Source organism: Pempheris klunzingeri, chromosome 5, assembly GCF_042242105.1.
Source record: "Pempheris klunzingeri isolate RE-2024b chromosome 5, fPemKlu1.hap1, whole genome shotgun sequence".
NCBI classification, from domain to species: Eukaryota; Metazoa; Chordata; class Actinopteri; order Acropomatiformes; family Pempheridae; genus Pempheris; species Pempheris klunzingeri.
This window is the reverse complement of record NC_092016.1, coordinates 22000966-22016959: the sequence shown is the minus strand read 5'-3', so window position 1 is coordinate 22016959 and position 15994 is coordinate 22000966. Positions and strand designations below refer to the sequence as shown.

General features: G+C 42.0%; 1 protein-coding gene across 1 annotated transcript; it reads right to left on the bottom strand.

The window, feature by feature from the left end:
- Positions 1–98: 98 nt before the first annotated feature.
- On the bottom strand, positions 99–14863 carry rspry1 (ring finger and SPRY domain containing 1). Its single transcript, XM_070831130.1, has 15 exons — positions 14462–14863; positions 13325–13947; positions 10593–10645; positions 8548–8660; positions 6874–7000; positions 6570–6628; positions 6187–6253; positions 5477–5608; positions 5214–5329; positions 4942–5085; positions 4736–4847; positions 4364–4466; positions 4045–4197; positions 2742–2846; positions 99–2539 (listed from the first exon to the last, which is right to left on the bottom strand). Exons 2-15 carry the CDS (start codon positions 13720–13722, stop codon positions 2443–2445), a joined length of 1779 nt encoding a protein of 592 aa, XP_070687231.1. The 5' UTR covers positions 13723–13947; positions 14462–14863; the 3' UTR covers positions 99–2442.
- Between the last annotated feature and the right edge of the window lie 1131 nt (positions 14864–15994).

Below are 15994 nucleotides of genomic sequence, written 5' to 3'. Positions count from 1 at the left end.
GAATGTCAGTGTTAAATAATCAAATGATCATCGCCTCTGTCTTTGAGACAAAGATCTTTCAGATGGAAATAAACACCACTCAGTCATACAAAAAACAATCACATGAACATACATTTATTACAAATATCACAACCCAGGAAACAACAATTCTTCAATCAATCACATCTTTGGGAACTCTGGGGCAAAATTCCTTTATAGATGTTTTAAATACAACTCACGACTTAATTCTTTACAATCCTGAACTTTATCTCCAACCATAGAGACAACTGAGTAAGAGACATCTCACCTGCATGTATAAGGTGCATCAGGAAATACAAGATGGCAAACAGTGACCAGACCAGTCTTTTGAGGGATCCATGTTATCTTTTAGAAATAACTCCAGTATAGTCTGAATGATTTTACAGATTCTGTTCCTGCAATTTGGAGGAGTACTAACTCTTTCATAAACAATTTGACCATAATAAATCCAAAATTATTCAGTGTGATGATTTGAAATGTTACTTTTTTTCAAAATCGCACAAATAAAATTTTCCTCAAATCAGTCTCTATTATTATCTTCATTTTGTCACCTGTTGCCAAAATACAAATGTCAGTCAACCCAGAGATGCTTCAAGTAAAGGATGGCCGGAAAGACGGACAGAAAACATGAAAGAGAGAGAGAAAGGAGGAGAAATGGCATAAACGAGAGCAGAACAAGAGATGTGCTGTGCGAAAAAGCACAAAGAGGGAAACCACATTTTACTCGGTCTGAACCAGTCACCTGGAAAATACACGTCCAATTGGTGTTTTGACAAAATCAATTCTCTATGCAAGAAATCCCACTAAGATTGCTTTGGGTGTAGTGTGTAGAAAGTGAAACATAAATCAACAGGGTAGTCTATGAAAGTCAAGTATTTGATTGCCAAATCAGGCCCAAAATGACAAAACCTTAACAAAGACCCTGGGATACTTAGTAAACTGAAAGTGAGGAAAAATGACTCACTTAAACATTTCACATGTGTTATAACCATTTACTGTTCCCCTGATACAACGCTGTCAATCAACAGAACCTGTTGTACCTCTCAACCAAGTCTCTAAATCAGTGTTCGCCATCATTAAATACAAAATTTAAGCACATCTTGTGGACTGAAAATAGTCGTCTTGATACAGACGCACGTGTTTGTCATCACAAACAAAAAAGTAAGACATATTTACTTCATCAAATGACTCTGACTCACTGTGGAGCTGCATTACATGTTGTTGCCAAATTGATAGCACCTATCAATAAAATTCCACAACATACAATCTCCTCACTGGATCTTCAAACGTGTGCACTTAGAACTGGGGGGAGAAAAACATTTGATCTGAGCTACAGATTAACTTTCTGTAAAATCTAATCCCTGTGTATTCATCTGCTGTGGTTGTTACATACATGACTGAGACTGAGGAAATATCAACATCTGAGCAAAGACAATAAAGCACAAAAAGCAGCAGGGTCAGCCGTGCTGAAAACCAATTAGTTCTAATACAGATTCAAGTATTTCACTTTTTCTTTTTTTTATTGGTTGAAAAAACAAAACTTATGTCATTAACGCTCTCTCTCGTAACAGCTGATTTGATTTGTAACATATGCTTTTGCAAATCCAATCAGAAAACTGAACTCTAGGAGTTATTCTGCAACTTTTAAGCTTTTTGACACAGAGAGCAAAATCTGATAAAATCCTACCAGTGGTAGTCGGTACATACAGTGAAGCTGACCAAAGAAGGTGTTGGTACAAACTTGAGAAAGGAGAATGCTACCTGGAGAACACCATAATTCGCATATCTAGACCCAAAAACATGAAGGTGAGAAACTTCTCAAATATATCTGTACCTTGGGTTTAATACTGTACTACAGGCTGAGTTCTTTTCTGCTACCCGGTCTTTTTAGATCTGCAGACGTCTGCATGGTGTTGATGGGATTAAATAGTCGTAGCCTCTGGGCTGAAAGCGCAGTGGGATCCTCGTGTCACAGAAAGGATGCCTGATGACTCTACGCAGGGGCTTGCAGATGAGAGGTTGGTTTTGTCTGTAATCTCATTAAAATGTTCCTGCTCCTCACTTCTGCTGTTTTTGTCTGAAAAACACACACTGCTCGTAGAAAGTTGATGATTCTTGGCCCAGCTTCTGCAGTGAGTTATCAGAAGGATACAAAAGAGGAGATGTAGATAAATGAGGGAAGAGCTCCCGGGGATTCAGCTGTGGTCTAAATTTCCCCTCCTCTCATCTCCTCCCTGTCTCCTCTTCACCTCTCCAACGTCGCCTCCTCGTACCAGAAGTCACAGTTCTGGTATCGTCACAACATTGTGGCACCCTCCTCGCAGCCCTGTTGGGTGAGAGGGGATTAGAGGAGAAGGAGGAGGAGGAGGGGGAGGCTGTAGGGTTTGCGTGTCTCTCCTGATTGGACGAGGGACAGGAAGTGTGTCAGGAGACATGTGAAATGAGTCTGACGCGGGTCTGGATGTCCTGGCGGCACAGGGGGCACGTCTCTAACTGTAAGGCACACTCCATACACATACCACTGGAGAAAGATGGGGGGGGAAAGCATAGAAGAGGAGGTTATTATTAGTTTGCACAAAATGCTCAACAGAAGAACACTGGACTGATTTAGTCTAACACGCTGAGATATTACATCCAGATTTTCTGATCGACAACATCTTTTAAACAGCCTGAATAGTTTGAGATGGTCAAGCATAGTTAGTCCACGTCAGATGCACACATACCCATGTCCACAGGGCCGCAGCTCCGTGTCAGCCATGACGTCACAGCACAATGTGCAGCAGTTGTCTCGGATGCTAACCTGCTTTAGTAAGGCCAGACGCCGGTGTCTGGAAAACACACAAGAGCAGGTAAGTGTCAACAGTGCACTGCAGATCAACTTGATGTACTTGTACTGTGGCCATCTACTGGCTTCTTACTTCTGTCAATGTAAGTAACTTTTTATGGGAAACTGCAGCAACATGCAATGCTTTCACTCATATGCCATATGTTTACTCCACAGAGTCGATGAATAATCACAAGCTGTTTATTATGTACCAAACTCGTAGAGTGTAGGTTTAGCTACATTCACATTTCATTTGGATGCTTTTACTGTATGACAAAATTCTACAGTCCAGTGACCAATTTTAAAATAAGCAAGTGAGATGGATATAAGGACTGACACGATGGCAATCTGTGATGTCTGAGTAAAGAATCCATTTTGAAGGCAGGAGCAATTTAGACATCAAATACTGGATACATGTGGATGATGTATTGCATTACGGTTATTTTACCAAGCTACTAGAGGACTGCTGTGGGGCAGCTGGCCAACAGGTCATTAAGCACCAAATGTGGAGCAAGTCAATACATTTTCAAGGCACTTTTTTTTAAAAATCAATGGCAAGTGCACCCATTTTATCTGATACCAATAACTCTGCAATAATACATTTATTTGTCTAGATTATAATGTTCAATTTTGGTAGACACTGGCATTGAGAGGTGCTGCCAAAGTCAACAGCTTTCTGAATGACTCAAAATCTGACCATTTTAAGCTTCACAAAGCTGTTATTTCTCATGTAGACCCCACTTTGTCTCGCTTTGTCATATTCGGGTGTAATAAGTAAAAGTCATAGGTGCATCTCATTTTGATGTTCCACTTCCACAGTATTGTGGATGCTGGATCACTTCCAGAGAAAAGTTGCATAGAGCAATCTCTCAGAGCCTGCCATAAGTCAGGTCTGTTGCATAGTAGAACATTAGACTGTAAAGGTGAGAAGTGATCAGCTCCTGTACAGATATGGCTCTCTTCATATCACTACATCTAACTGTTTATTAACATTTACAAAAAGTCTAATGCAGCCAACAAACTAATAAGTGACGAAAATGTTCTATGTACACTGGAGTAAACCCACGCTTGTATCAGGCCAAACCAACATGTTGGACACTGTGTGCAAACAAATGATTCACTAGTCAGAGGACGGTGGGGAAAAGACAACAGACTGAGACACTGCTATGACAATCACTTTGAGGACCAGCTACATTTCTCACCTGGGTAGGATGATCTTTTCACTGGGCTGCAGTGAAGCAAAGTCGTTGAAGGTGCTGAACTTGACAGAAGGTGGGTGACGGAAAGGCTTGGCCCCGAAGTTAAACTCACACTGCTGGTATGACATAAAGCTGGCTGCCGCAAAGAAACCGGACCTGACAAGAAGCATATGTGAAGGAAAGAAAAGAAGGTGTGTTTGAGAAATGATGGAACGACTGAAGAAAGAGTAGGGACATGCACGGGAACAAAGGGAGGAGAGGGGGGGAAAGGGAATGCATGAGGGAGACTAACCAGTGAAACTAGAGGTGAGTGGGGACTTACGTGGCCGAGGAGAAGACCTGTTTCTCTGGTGGCAACTGATGTCCGTTCAGATAGAAGATCATCTGCTTCTTGCTGAGGTCCAACAGGAAGCCGATGGCATCTCCTAAACAGGACACACAGGAGAATAAAGTCTTGGTGTGCCATTATTACTATTATCCTCTGTGTAGGCGGTAAAGCAGAGCCCGAATGCTGGCAGTGGCAGCAGCGTGTGGGAGCTAAAAATCTCAAAACACCCCGGAGACACCAAAAACAATACAGCAGTTTCTAAACAACACAAAAGTCTGACATTTAAAGTGTGCTGTCCCCTCTCTTATCTCCAAACTGACAACGATTTAAACATTACTTGTGCGTGTCTGTGAGTCTGTTGCATACCCTCTTTCCAGCAGGGGTGAGAATGAGGTTTACTGCGAGCGTTGTACCAGATGAGCTGCCTGCAGCCATCATACGCACATGAGTATTCGTCGTCTCCAATCCCATAGCCCTCCTGTGACACACACATACACAAAAAGCTAAATTGCGTGACTGCAGAAAAACGGAATGTGGAGAGGCAGAGGAGTAAAGACACAGAGGATGAGTACATGGTTGAGGAACTTGCTGTCCTTGGTGGCCCATCCGATTTGCATCACGCCTGATGTAATGACCGTCACCTCGTAGTACCAAACTCCCGAGTCCACGCAGAATGTACAGCGAACGCTCTCAAAGGACGAGGCATCACATCGAGCCTGAGGAGCGGAGCAACATTGATGAAAACATTAATCATTCAATTCTGTCGAATGTGGCTATTTTCAGAGGCCAAACTACACATACCACACACACACACACCCACACACACACCCACACACACACAAACCTCTAGTCCAGTGGGGGAAATCTTGAGGTACTCGCTGACGTCGTTGCTGTTGAGCATGGCGTTGATATTGCTGAGGTTGACCTTCTCGTAGGTGAACTGACGACCTTCCTTTAGGACTGGACAGAGGACGACAGAACAAACATTATCATATGTCCTTCTTCAGTGAGCCGCGTACACAAATAACTCTAAAAGAGACTGATGCGCCCTTTGTCTCTTCAACATCCTACACAAACATACAGTGTTGTACACATGGGGATACTCACACAGGTTGTCAAGGCTCCACTGTGAGCAGAATCCGACCTGCCTCTTTAGGTAGTCAGGCTGCTCTGCCCACGACTCCAGCACAGCCAGTCGCTTGCTGATACACGACTCAGACACGGTCAGCTTGTTCTCACCTGAGGGCAAGAAGATGCACCAGGCATGTGTTTTTAACAGCCAAACAAATCACAAATTAAACCTCTGTGAGAGACACAGTGACTGCAGTGAAGCAAGTCTTCAAAGGCCTATGTAGGAGAAGCAATGTTAAGATTGAGTGTAAATGCCAGGTCAAAAATTCACAACAAACTGCTTTAAAATGTAGAAAAACGCTGCATCAGTGTAAACAAAGCTGATGGAAGTGATTGGCTTTAGTTCTTTTAGCTTTAGATTAGTTTTAGTTTATTGATATGCTTCAGCATCACGGTTTCTCTTTTGGTTTGGAGCATTAGAAGCTGATGAAGAACAGCATGTCTTTGCCTCACAGTCTAATATTTCACATGCAAACACAAACAAAACTCCACCAGGAAAGTAGTAGGAAGCAGAAACTAAGGCCAAGGCCAAGTCTGTTGTCAGGGCAGTGGTAGCCTCTTTACCCATTCCTTAAATAAGGTCACTTGCAATTTGGTATTTTTTTGTAAAGAAGTCATGAGGCATGTCAGACTCATATCATCATGAGTCTTAATAAAAAAAAGTGAGTAAAAGTGAGTGAACTTACTGGTCTGGGAGAACTTCTCCAAAGCAATGAGAGCAAACAGCATGACAGTAGGGTGGGCCTCCGAGCTCTGGAGGGAGATTTACAGAAAAGACATTGTCATCGGTTTGTTCTTTTTCAGGTTATGATTTTGACTGTCAGAAAAACATTTTCTTCAATGCAAACTTTCAATAACACACGTGGTCTCATAAGTATACAGTGTACCATGTCTATCTCCCAGGATAACCTAGAGGTTACTGTGTATAATGTATCGAAACACTTCAACTTTTGGTTTTTGTTGCTTTTTGTTGGAAGTCCACTCATTTAAAAGTTGTTTGTAAAAGGTTTAAGGACGTTATAAACAAAAACTAGCTTGGTTGCTGAAGTACCGGTGTGTGTTTGCTCACCAGGCTCTCCAAAAGGTACTCGAGGGTTCCTGGGCTCAACAAACCAATACTGGCCGGACCTTAAAAAAATTAAAGAGAAAGAAAACAGATTAGAACCTCGACTTCTGGTCTATGTTTCTGTCCAACCCTCTTTTAATGAATGACGGAAAATTGTGTTTACTCATGAATACCAATAAAAAAATTAAACAAACTGTTGCATTATGTCCTAAATATGCTGCTGCTTCTTGCACTGAATGAATGAAAGAACAAAAGAATCTTTCAAGACTTCTGACTCGAATATTGAGTGTGTTAATGAGGACTGTACCAGCCAGTTTCTCTGCTAGACATCCCAGGACAGCGGTGGTGTTTCTGTGTTTAGCAGGGTTTAGAGCGTCCTGTCGCGCTACAGCCGAACTCAGACTCAACATGTCAGAGAGTTTCTGGAGAGCGTCCTGGAGAGAGGAGATGGAGCAGTTACTCTAGTGGAAGTCTCTCTTTCTCTCTCACATTACGCTTTCAGTCATAATATTTCCAAGTCCACACATCATTGTGATTGGAAAATTCTGTAAACAGTTCAGAAATACAGTGGTGCGCATGCGCTCTCTCTTACACACATACGCTATAACCTGCAGGGAAAGGCAGAGGTGACCCTTTGGAAAGAACACCACATCATGTAAATTAAATTTACTTTATTAGCAAGGACACACAGCGTCCTTGCTGCACCACAGACCAGGATTAGCCAGTATCATCCAACTGCTTCAGACATGCACTTCACGTTGTACCACACGTACGCAGTTTTAGGCATGATGTAAAATGTCAATGTTGCCATCTATAGTCAAGAGAAGGAACACCTTCTGCATTTATGACACTTGTTCCACCTGCAGGCAAGTACAGTTTTATCCTATTTGTTGCTGCCGTTTGTGCTCGTTTGAAACTTGCACAACAAGCTTCGTTAGGTGGAGCAGATTTCTGTTTGATACTGGAAAGAGTGCAGAGTTCGTGCTGCTCAGAGTGTCACAGTATGTCCTCTGTCCTCAGGTTACTCTGAACAGAGGACCAGGGAGTTCTAACCAGATTTTATTTGTTCAAAGGGGAGTAATGAGGTGGACTGGGAGAGATGGGCTGGAAAACAGAGGGTAAAAAAAAAAGCCAATACGGGTAGTAGTAGAGAAAGGTGACCAAGCTCTATCTTTGGAGATTACCTTAACACAATGATGTTTTAAGTTCAATAATCATTTACGTTACTGCAATAGTGTATAAGTGGTGAAATTGCTTGCTAGTGAAGACATCATAGACAGTATTTAAAGATGGATGACATGACAGCTCCCCAAAAGTCAAGACAAAAGGGGAAGATGGGACATGGGCCAAACTATACCTCAAATAAAAATTTCCCAAAGATAGTCTCTATTTCTTTGGGTAGTTTTTATCATACTGATGTCTGTCCAAGTGTTCATGTTTCTGACAAGTTAGATTTAAATTAGTTATTTGATGCAATAAAAACCAGGTGTGACTTCACGATTGACAGGTGCTACGAGTTGTAGCACTCACCTACAAACTTCTTTTCAGGAATTACGTAGAGAAGGAACATTGAAAGGAGATGTAACTTTAACTTTCCAGAACCATGAATGTCTGTTTCAAACCGGCAAAATGTGTTGTTCTTCGACTGAGTCAGGCAGGTGTACATGCTGAACCATGGTATCGCAGCTCGAACTCCCAGTCACTGCTGTGCAGACTCTGACCCAACATGATATAAACAGCAAGAGATGGCTGCGCCTGTATCCAGGATGACGTGCCATCCATCTTTATATACAGTATATGGTTTACATCTGCAGGTTTAAGCTGCTGATGTAGGTTGGTTTTCTGTTTAAAGGTGTAGTCACACACACAGAGGCCAGGGCCAGTTTTGAGATTACATCTATTTCACCTCAGGCTTTGGTTAAAAATCTTCTAGATTATCTTAAATTTAACACCCTAAAATATCTGTCTCACTCTCACTCACTTTGGTGGGCAGGGGACACTCGTCCAGCAGAAGGGTGATCACTGCAGGGCCAAGCGGATCGTCCAATGGGATCACTCGAATCAGAGACTGGACAACCTCCAGCCAACCATCATCTGAGGGAGAAAAAAATTGATTTGAGACTCAGCACACCATTCACTCTTGTAATATATCCTACTACATACAAACAAGTCCACTCAGCCTGACTGCATCCAGCAATTTAAGGAAACAATTCACCTTCCTGTTGTATTTATAATGGATAAGGTTGTATCCTTGGCTGCATTTCAAAATGTTACTTCCTTCAAGTCAGTTTTCTCGGATGGGGAACACTTTCAACAGCAATTTCTGACAGACGGAGAGGTGTTTTTCCCCACTGATGAAAAGAAAAATGTGTGCCAAGAACATTGTTTGGGAAACCCCTACAAGCACTTTATCTTCTTGCCAAAGTTGTTGCTTGTAACTGGAGAATGCTTTCCACTATACTTCCATTTCCTTTGTGCATCTTCATCTAAAGAAATAATATTTCTCCTCTTTGGTACAATTTGGCTCCATTGTCTCTGTACAACTTATTCTTTAATTATAATTTCATTTCTTCATGGCAACAGACAATTGTCATTATAATAAATCAAACATAATAAATCCAGATAACAAAGATAAGTGAAGTGAAATTACTTCATGAGACAAGTTTCTGAATTATAGCTTCAGATACAACAGAAATACTAAAAACATCCATTTCCTGTCCATTAGATGACTCAGTAAGGAACTCTCACTGTCTGACATTGTCACTTACAAAAGCTCCAGCCAAGTGGCTGATGAATAATGGAACATCATAACACATGTCACACAGAAAATGACTGGACGACTTGCCACTTGGCTGCCTTCGGGGTTTAGTATCTGCAAGCAAATACCCAACTTGGCTGTTGTGAAACCACACAACACCACGCCATGTGCGCATCAAACACCATATGTGCATGACACAAGGCACAAACAGGAAAACTCAAAGGCTATCGCATAGGCATACACACAAACACACACAGCATGGAAGCATCAGTCACCATATGCTCAAGAAAGCTCACACACACACACACACACACACACACACACACACCAAACCAAAAACACACAAACATCAATTGAAGCATCGAGCATCAGATCTGTCAGTTACTGTCAAACTAAGAATGCGGTTATTCTACTTTATGTTATTCACTTGCTGCACATACAAGCACAAATATCCATCTGGAACATTCAAAATAGAAGAATATTTCAATCCTATTTAGACATAGTTCATGAGATCAGGGTAGAAATGCAAAGACAAAGGCTGTTGCAGTGAAAGTTTCTCCATTTTAACAGTAGAGGATTTGTATATTTTAGTCCTCAAAACTGTGTTTGTTTATAACAGCACAGCAAAAAGCAAATGTACTTAACTACAATGAAAATACATATGCATGCATGTATGGGAGTGGTGTCAAAGGGGACACATACACTGAGAAAACTGTCACTGAACATAAGAAGAGGAAATGCGACTGTCTTCAGCTTACAGAGCAACTGTGACATCAATGCCTCAGCAGTTCTCAAACAGCCCACCAGCTCAGCCCGAGGGGGATGAGACATTCAGAGAAGACTTGTTTAAATTCCTGAGACTCCTCACCACTCAGTAGAAATGATAAATCTCTTGGATAATTTGGTAAACGCCGTATCTGTACAGATGCAGACTTGTGGGTAGTTTCATTTCAACCACAACAAACAGTAACCTTGACCCCGTGTCTGAAGAGTTGTGCACACGACTAAAAGCCAAACAAGAAATGGTTTGGTCAGTTGAGACATTAACCACCACCGCAGGAAATTACCGTTTCTGAGCCCATCGGATAACCTCAAATGCTTTCATTTGAAAACAGGCAAAAGTGCCTTTGCGTCACATTACTTCCCATTGTTCACTGTATCTCGCTCCAGCTTTTTAACCTTGTCTCATTTCATTTGCTTCATGGACAAGTGCTGTCTGATAAATCCACGCTCAGTGTGTGAATGCTAGTTCTAATTTTTTTTCTTACCTGTCTCTGCCATCTCGTGCAAAGTGATCATGGAGTAAGGGGGCTCTTGGTCACTGAAAAACAAAACAGAGTAGGCACACAGTATGATAACAGCTTGGTTTAGGTTGGTTTCTCATGTCGTTTTCACTTGACGTGAACGGCATACATCACAAACTCTGCTGGGTTTGTTTATGTGCATGCTTTGCAACGCTTGTCTGACCCACGGCATCTGAAATTATGTAAACAAATGATTCATGCCTTTGTGTGATAATGGACAGAGATGTTCCATGGAGAGGTTGAGGCAAGCACATAATTGCGATACATTTACTTCAGTGGGTGTTGTTTTTGATGATGCCGCTGTAACTGGTGCTTGTCACGGCTCATCCCAAGCTGAAGACTGCTTTCGTTTTGACAACCAGACCTTCAGTCAGCTTGATTCTCCGATTTCAGGACACAACTGACTAATACTGCAACTGAATTTTCTTTCATTTAGAAGTCAAACTGTGAACAAATTCTAGGAAATCTACATGCATATTTCAGATAGGGCTGCATAAGTATTCAAAAAAAACAGAAAGTGGGTCAAGGAGTAAAACAGTGATACAGCCACTGTTAGACTTTAATATCTTGACACACAGACAGTGTATAAGAATAAGATCAGTGAATAGTTACAGGGATATGTGAAAAGTGAAGAATTTAGAAATTAAATCAAGCTGAAACTGGACAGTCATGTAGCCACTTAGGGAGGTACATGAGGCTGCACAGAGCTGTAACCTGGTGGACGTATTTCAACATTATTTAAAATCATATAATGGAGATACTCAAAACTTCATTCATGCATAAAGCGGGTGAAGAAGGAGGTGGAGTCCCTCCACAGGTGGATCTTTCACTTTTTACTGCATGAACTCAAGAAATAAAAGTCCACACTGTGCCTGGACATAAGTGACATTTAGTGGCAGAGACTGAAACTGGTTTCTTATTGAAAGTATACTACTAGACTGCTGCTGCTGCTAATGATAGGGCCAGACTAATAACCAGACAAAAGGGACAACACTGCTTGTGATTTAATTAAACATCTCCTGAACTGTGCCAAATTTTAAGGTCATCCTGCCCATATTTTGTTCTCAAAGCCAGCTGAACTCATGCGGATGAAAACCCCAAACGGTCATGCAGAACTGCTTTCCTCTGAGGACAACGACAGCTCAGTGGAAGAAGAGGAGACAGAAGACAGCGCTTCAGTATCTAGCAGGCAACACAAATCTTGCTACATCATTGCAGCAAGTCATCATTACGTCAAAGAAGGAAATGCAGTACATAAAGGAAACAGCCAAAGTCTCTCAAGAGTTCTACCTGCTTGACACCACAGTTAAGTGAACAAATATCTGCAGCAGGTCCTGGAGCATTTATTATCAGTCAAGTCACCTCTGTGGAGAATGAAGAAGTGTTTTTCATTCTGGTGGCAGCATATCATTGATTTACTGAGGCATCTAACTGCAGGGTGGACTTTTTGAAAAATCCTATCATCATAATAAAGATGAGCCCTGTTTTAAGGACAATCTTGCTTGTTGTACTTTGTTAGTTCAAGTGAGAAAAGACTGAAATGACACAGTCTGCTGTGCATTTCAATAGCTTTTATTTATGGTAAGAAATCCTGGAGAAAACAACAGAAAATGTCTGTGCTTTTAAAACCACAAGAAAACATACAATCCTGGTTTAGACTACACAGATGATTTTAGGTAAAGGCAGAGGAAGTGTGATTTGTGAAGCCGTTTCACCTCGTTGCTGGTCATCTGCTGTAAAATGTGAAAGAGTGACAAGATGATCTGACAGTGGATATATTTTTTGATGAGACAGTGAAGTTTGATGGCTTTGGCACAGTCAGCCAGTCAGGTGCGATTCCCAGCCAACCCAAACAAAATTATGAAAATGCAGAGTATGGACCGCATCGATGGCGTTCATAAATACATTAGTCAACACTTTTATCTGCTTACTACTGCATTATAGTGTGTGTGTAAACCATTTCCTAAAGCTCTATATACTGCTTGAGAATGCTGCATAGGGGGTTTTGAAGTGTTGCCCAGATATCTTCACAAAGTATTGTGCGGCACTGTTTGTTGTTGAGCTTGTGTGTGACACAGGATTCAGTCATCTCAACAAGTATGACTTCTCTTTGTACCCACTACTCCTTCAAGAATCCTTGTCAAAGTTGTGCATCCAATGATTGTTTGTTAAGGACAAGAAAAAACAAAACATAAAGCACATGAGCTTGACTGAGTTGGTGTTTCATGGAGAGCTACTGTGGAGTGAGTGATCATTGTATTTAACCCCCAATGCTCTAGTTGATAAGACCACAACTCTGAGTTAATTTAGATGCCACAGTATTAAATGGAGACACAGGATCGAGAAATGTGTAAATGTCTAAATGTCTAAATGTGGCAAACCAACACAACTAAATAAACTTATATCCTTGATTACTCTTCCAGGGCAATGTATCCACCCTATTGCTGCTCTACGTGTACACACTACTAGTTTAGGTACCATCTACAGGTAAATGACAACAGTAATTTAAAAAGTATAGATTGAACTCTGCTAGCACGACCACAATAATAACAACAGATTGTAATCCTTCAAATGAAGTCAGAACTAACTACAGAAACCGTAATTGAAACTACAGAATATTGATTTGCAAACTGCACAGCCTTCTCTGACTCTTCCCCCCATTATCATCTTAATATCAATACTCTTATTGGACTTACTTGTCTACAAGTGTCCTGATGACAGCCAGTGTGTCCAGCACCAGGCCATCCACATTCTGCTTCTTCCTTCTTGGCTCATGGGGGCCTCGCCCTCGGCGTGGCGGCCTGACTGGGTCCCTGGGTCGACTGCTCCGAGGCTCCGCTGCATCAGCACCCACTCCTGTACCGTGATCCACCCGCCTAGCTTGTCCTCGGGTTGCCCTCGATGACCCATGGTGATGGTCCTCCAAGTCACTGTCCTCCCGGCACACACAGCTGTTACCCATGGTTCCAGTGCCGGAGACCGCACTGGCAAGAGTCTCCCAGAGTGGAAGAAGGGAGTTTGAGGAGGAGAGGAAGAGCAGAACCCGTGCAAGGCTCCTGCAGGCACAGAAAGTGATCCAGGCGGCTACTATCATATCATTTGGAGAGCTTGGTTTTGAGGGATCTTTATCCCAGCGGGCCTGGAGGGGTCGGCGTAAATGATCATACTGTTGCCAAGCAGTGATGTGGGACTGGTTTGGGAGTAACTATATACGGCTGGTTAAATGGACCAGGAGGGGTCAGGTGATGAAATGAGGAAAACTCTAAGCATCATAGACGGCTCAAGCCTCAGGTCCAGTTCTCATCCAGGGCTTGCATAGCTGGGGAAGCAACAAAAACAAAAAGTGAGAGAGAAAAAGTGAAACTCTGCCCCTCAGTTAAGTACTTCAGAGCTGTGTATTTCACTGCTGATTGTGTTCTGCCAACAGCAAAGCTTAGAACTAGCTTAAGTGACACACCCCATGGGAAAAGTATCAAGTCTGAAAGACATAGAATAGTGAAAACCACAAAGAAACAACTGGCCATTTAAATGGTTCCTCAAACTAAGTATGTTAGCTACACCACGATGTCTCTCTGTTTCAATCTAAAGTTATGTTGTTGAAGTAGATGGTCACAGTGCATCAAGAATAAGCTCATCATGTGCTCAATTACTGAGACATTTCATTATTGTTGACAAACAAGAGCTTATCAGTTAGCTAGCTGGCTAGCAAGCTAGCCACCCAACAAGCAATGATTGTAACTGGCAGTTCCAGATGAAAACCAAGTCTCGCAAACTCACACTTATCATTTCGTTAGTAGACTGATTATTCAGTTTTAACAGACACACATACTTACGCGCTACCAGTTGAGAAAACGCAGCATTCAAACGCAGGCGAGTCAGACCGAAGTAGTTAACAAAACAGACAGCTAACTAGCTAGCTACGTTGTGTTGTAGCTACCGCGCTAGCTGTTAGCCCGGCTAGCTGGACGCTCCTGTGATCTCCTGTCAAACAACACAAGTTAGCTCATGTGAGTAGCAAAGAAGTACGCGTGGTGCTCACACACCGGTGAACACACAGACACATTTACGTGCCCCGTCTGTAATCCGCAACACACCTTTCCTTCAGTCTAAACCAGCACATCCATAAAACGGTTAGCTAACATCTCGGACACATTTTGACGACGCTACACCGCTAGCTGCTGGCTAAGTTCCGTAGCGTTGGCAGCTACAAGGTTTGTCTTCATCAGCTGTGGCTGCGGAGGCGCGGCTGACGGAGGAGGATTTCTGCTCAATACACCGTCAGCAGACACCACGGTTTCCCCCTTTTCTTTGTAAAATAAAATCTCTCTCTCTCTTTGACTATCTATTATTTATTATCTGTTTGGAAATCAGCGTGTTGTGTGTTACATTTCTACAATTTGTGTTATGACCGCAAGATATAAGAAAAAAAGCAACAAGTTAAATCGATAAAATTGCATCAGATGAAAATTCACAAAGTAAAGTTGCTTGTAGTGGCAACATTAAACAGCACGACACGGATGTTTCAAACAAGTGTGCTACTATTATTGTTTATTGATTTTGAAAATCAAACAAGTAAGAGATAGAACGCACGTAAATGCCAGAAGCCTACGAAACCAAACTTTCCCACAGTGCATGAACGCAATCAAAGGAAGTCACAAGATTGCAAACAGAAGCACAAGACAAATGGGCCAGTTTTACTTTTAATTTAGATGTAACAACTTTTAGAACAATATTATCACAATATTATCTTGCAGTGGAGCAGCTGGATACAACAGGTGGGTGAGGTGACTCCATGCAGCAGGGTCCATCTCCATGATCCAGGCTGTGGTCCTTTAATGTAAGCCAAAAAGACCTGTAAGCAATGACAGCATCCACAAATGTGACAGACCAGGGGAAAAAAATCTGTTTTTGTTCTTTCCCCAAAGTCATGAAGCAAACACAGAATTTGTTCACATTATCAGCCTTAAAGAGTGTCTGATGAATAATTTCCCTAGAAGTTCAAACAGTGGGTAACCTCACCAGCTCTGACCTGTTAACCAGGCTAATACTGTAATAAAATGGTCTTAGCTCATTATCAAAGAGGAGGGTCGTGCAAACATTGCACACTCTAAAGTTAGACTTCACATGAATTAAAAATATCACAAAACCAACACTCTTACATTAGGCCACCCATCCACTTAGGTGGTGTGCTGTAAATTGCGACAGTCGTGCACCTTGCTTCGGTCTATTGCTGTATTAAAGGAGTTGTTACGATACATCCCGCTCTTGGCCAGGTCTCCAGAGAACCTTTCTGATTTAGGGTGGAAAGTACATGGTGAGCATTCAGCGGTTGGAGGGAGCAGACCGTAGTCACTGGAGGTGGTCCT

Coding starts and splice junctions, on each gene's coding strand:
- rspry1 (XM_070831130.1), bottom strand. CDS start 13,722: ATGATAGTAGCCGCCTGGATCACTTTCTGTGCCTGCAGGAGCCTTGCA. Junction 7,001..8,547: donor AGTGTCCCCTGCCCACCAAA/GTGAGTGAGAGT, acceptor TCCTCTCTCCAG/GACGCTCTCCAGAAACTCTC. Junction 6,254..6,569: donor AGTACCTTTTGGAGAGCCTG/GTGAGCAAACAC, acceptor ATCTCCCTCCAG/AGCTCGGAGGCCCACCCTAC.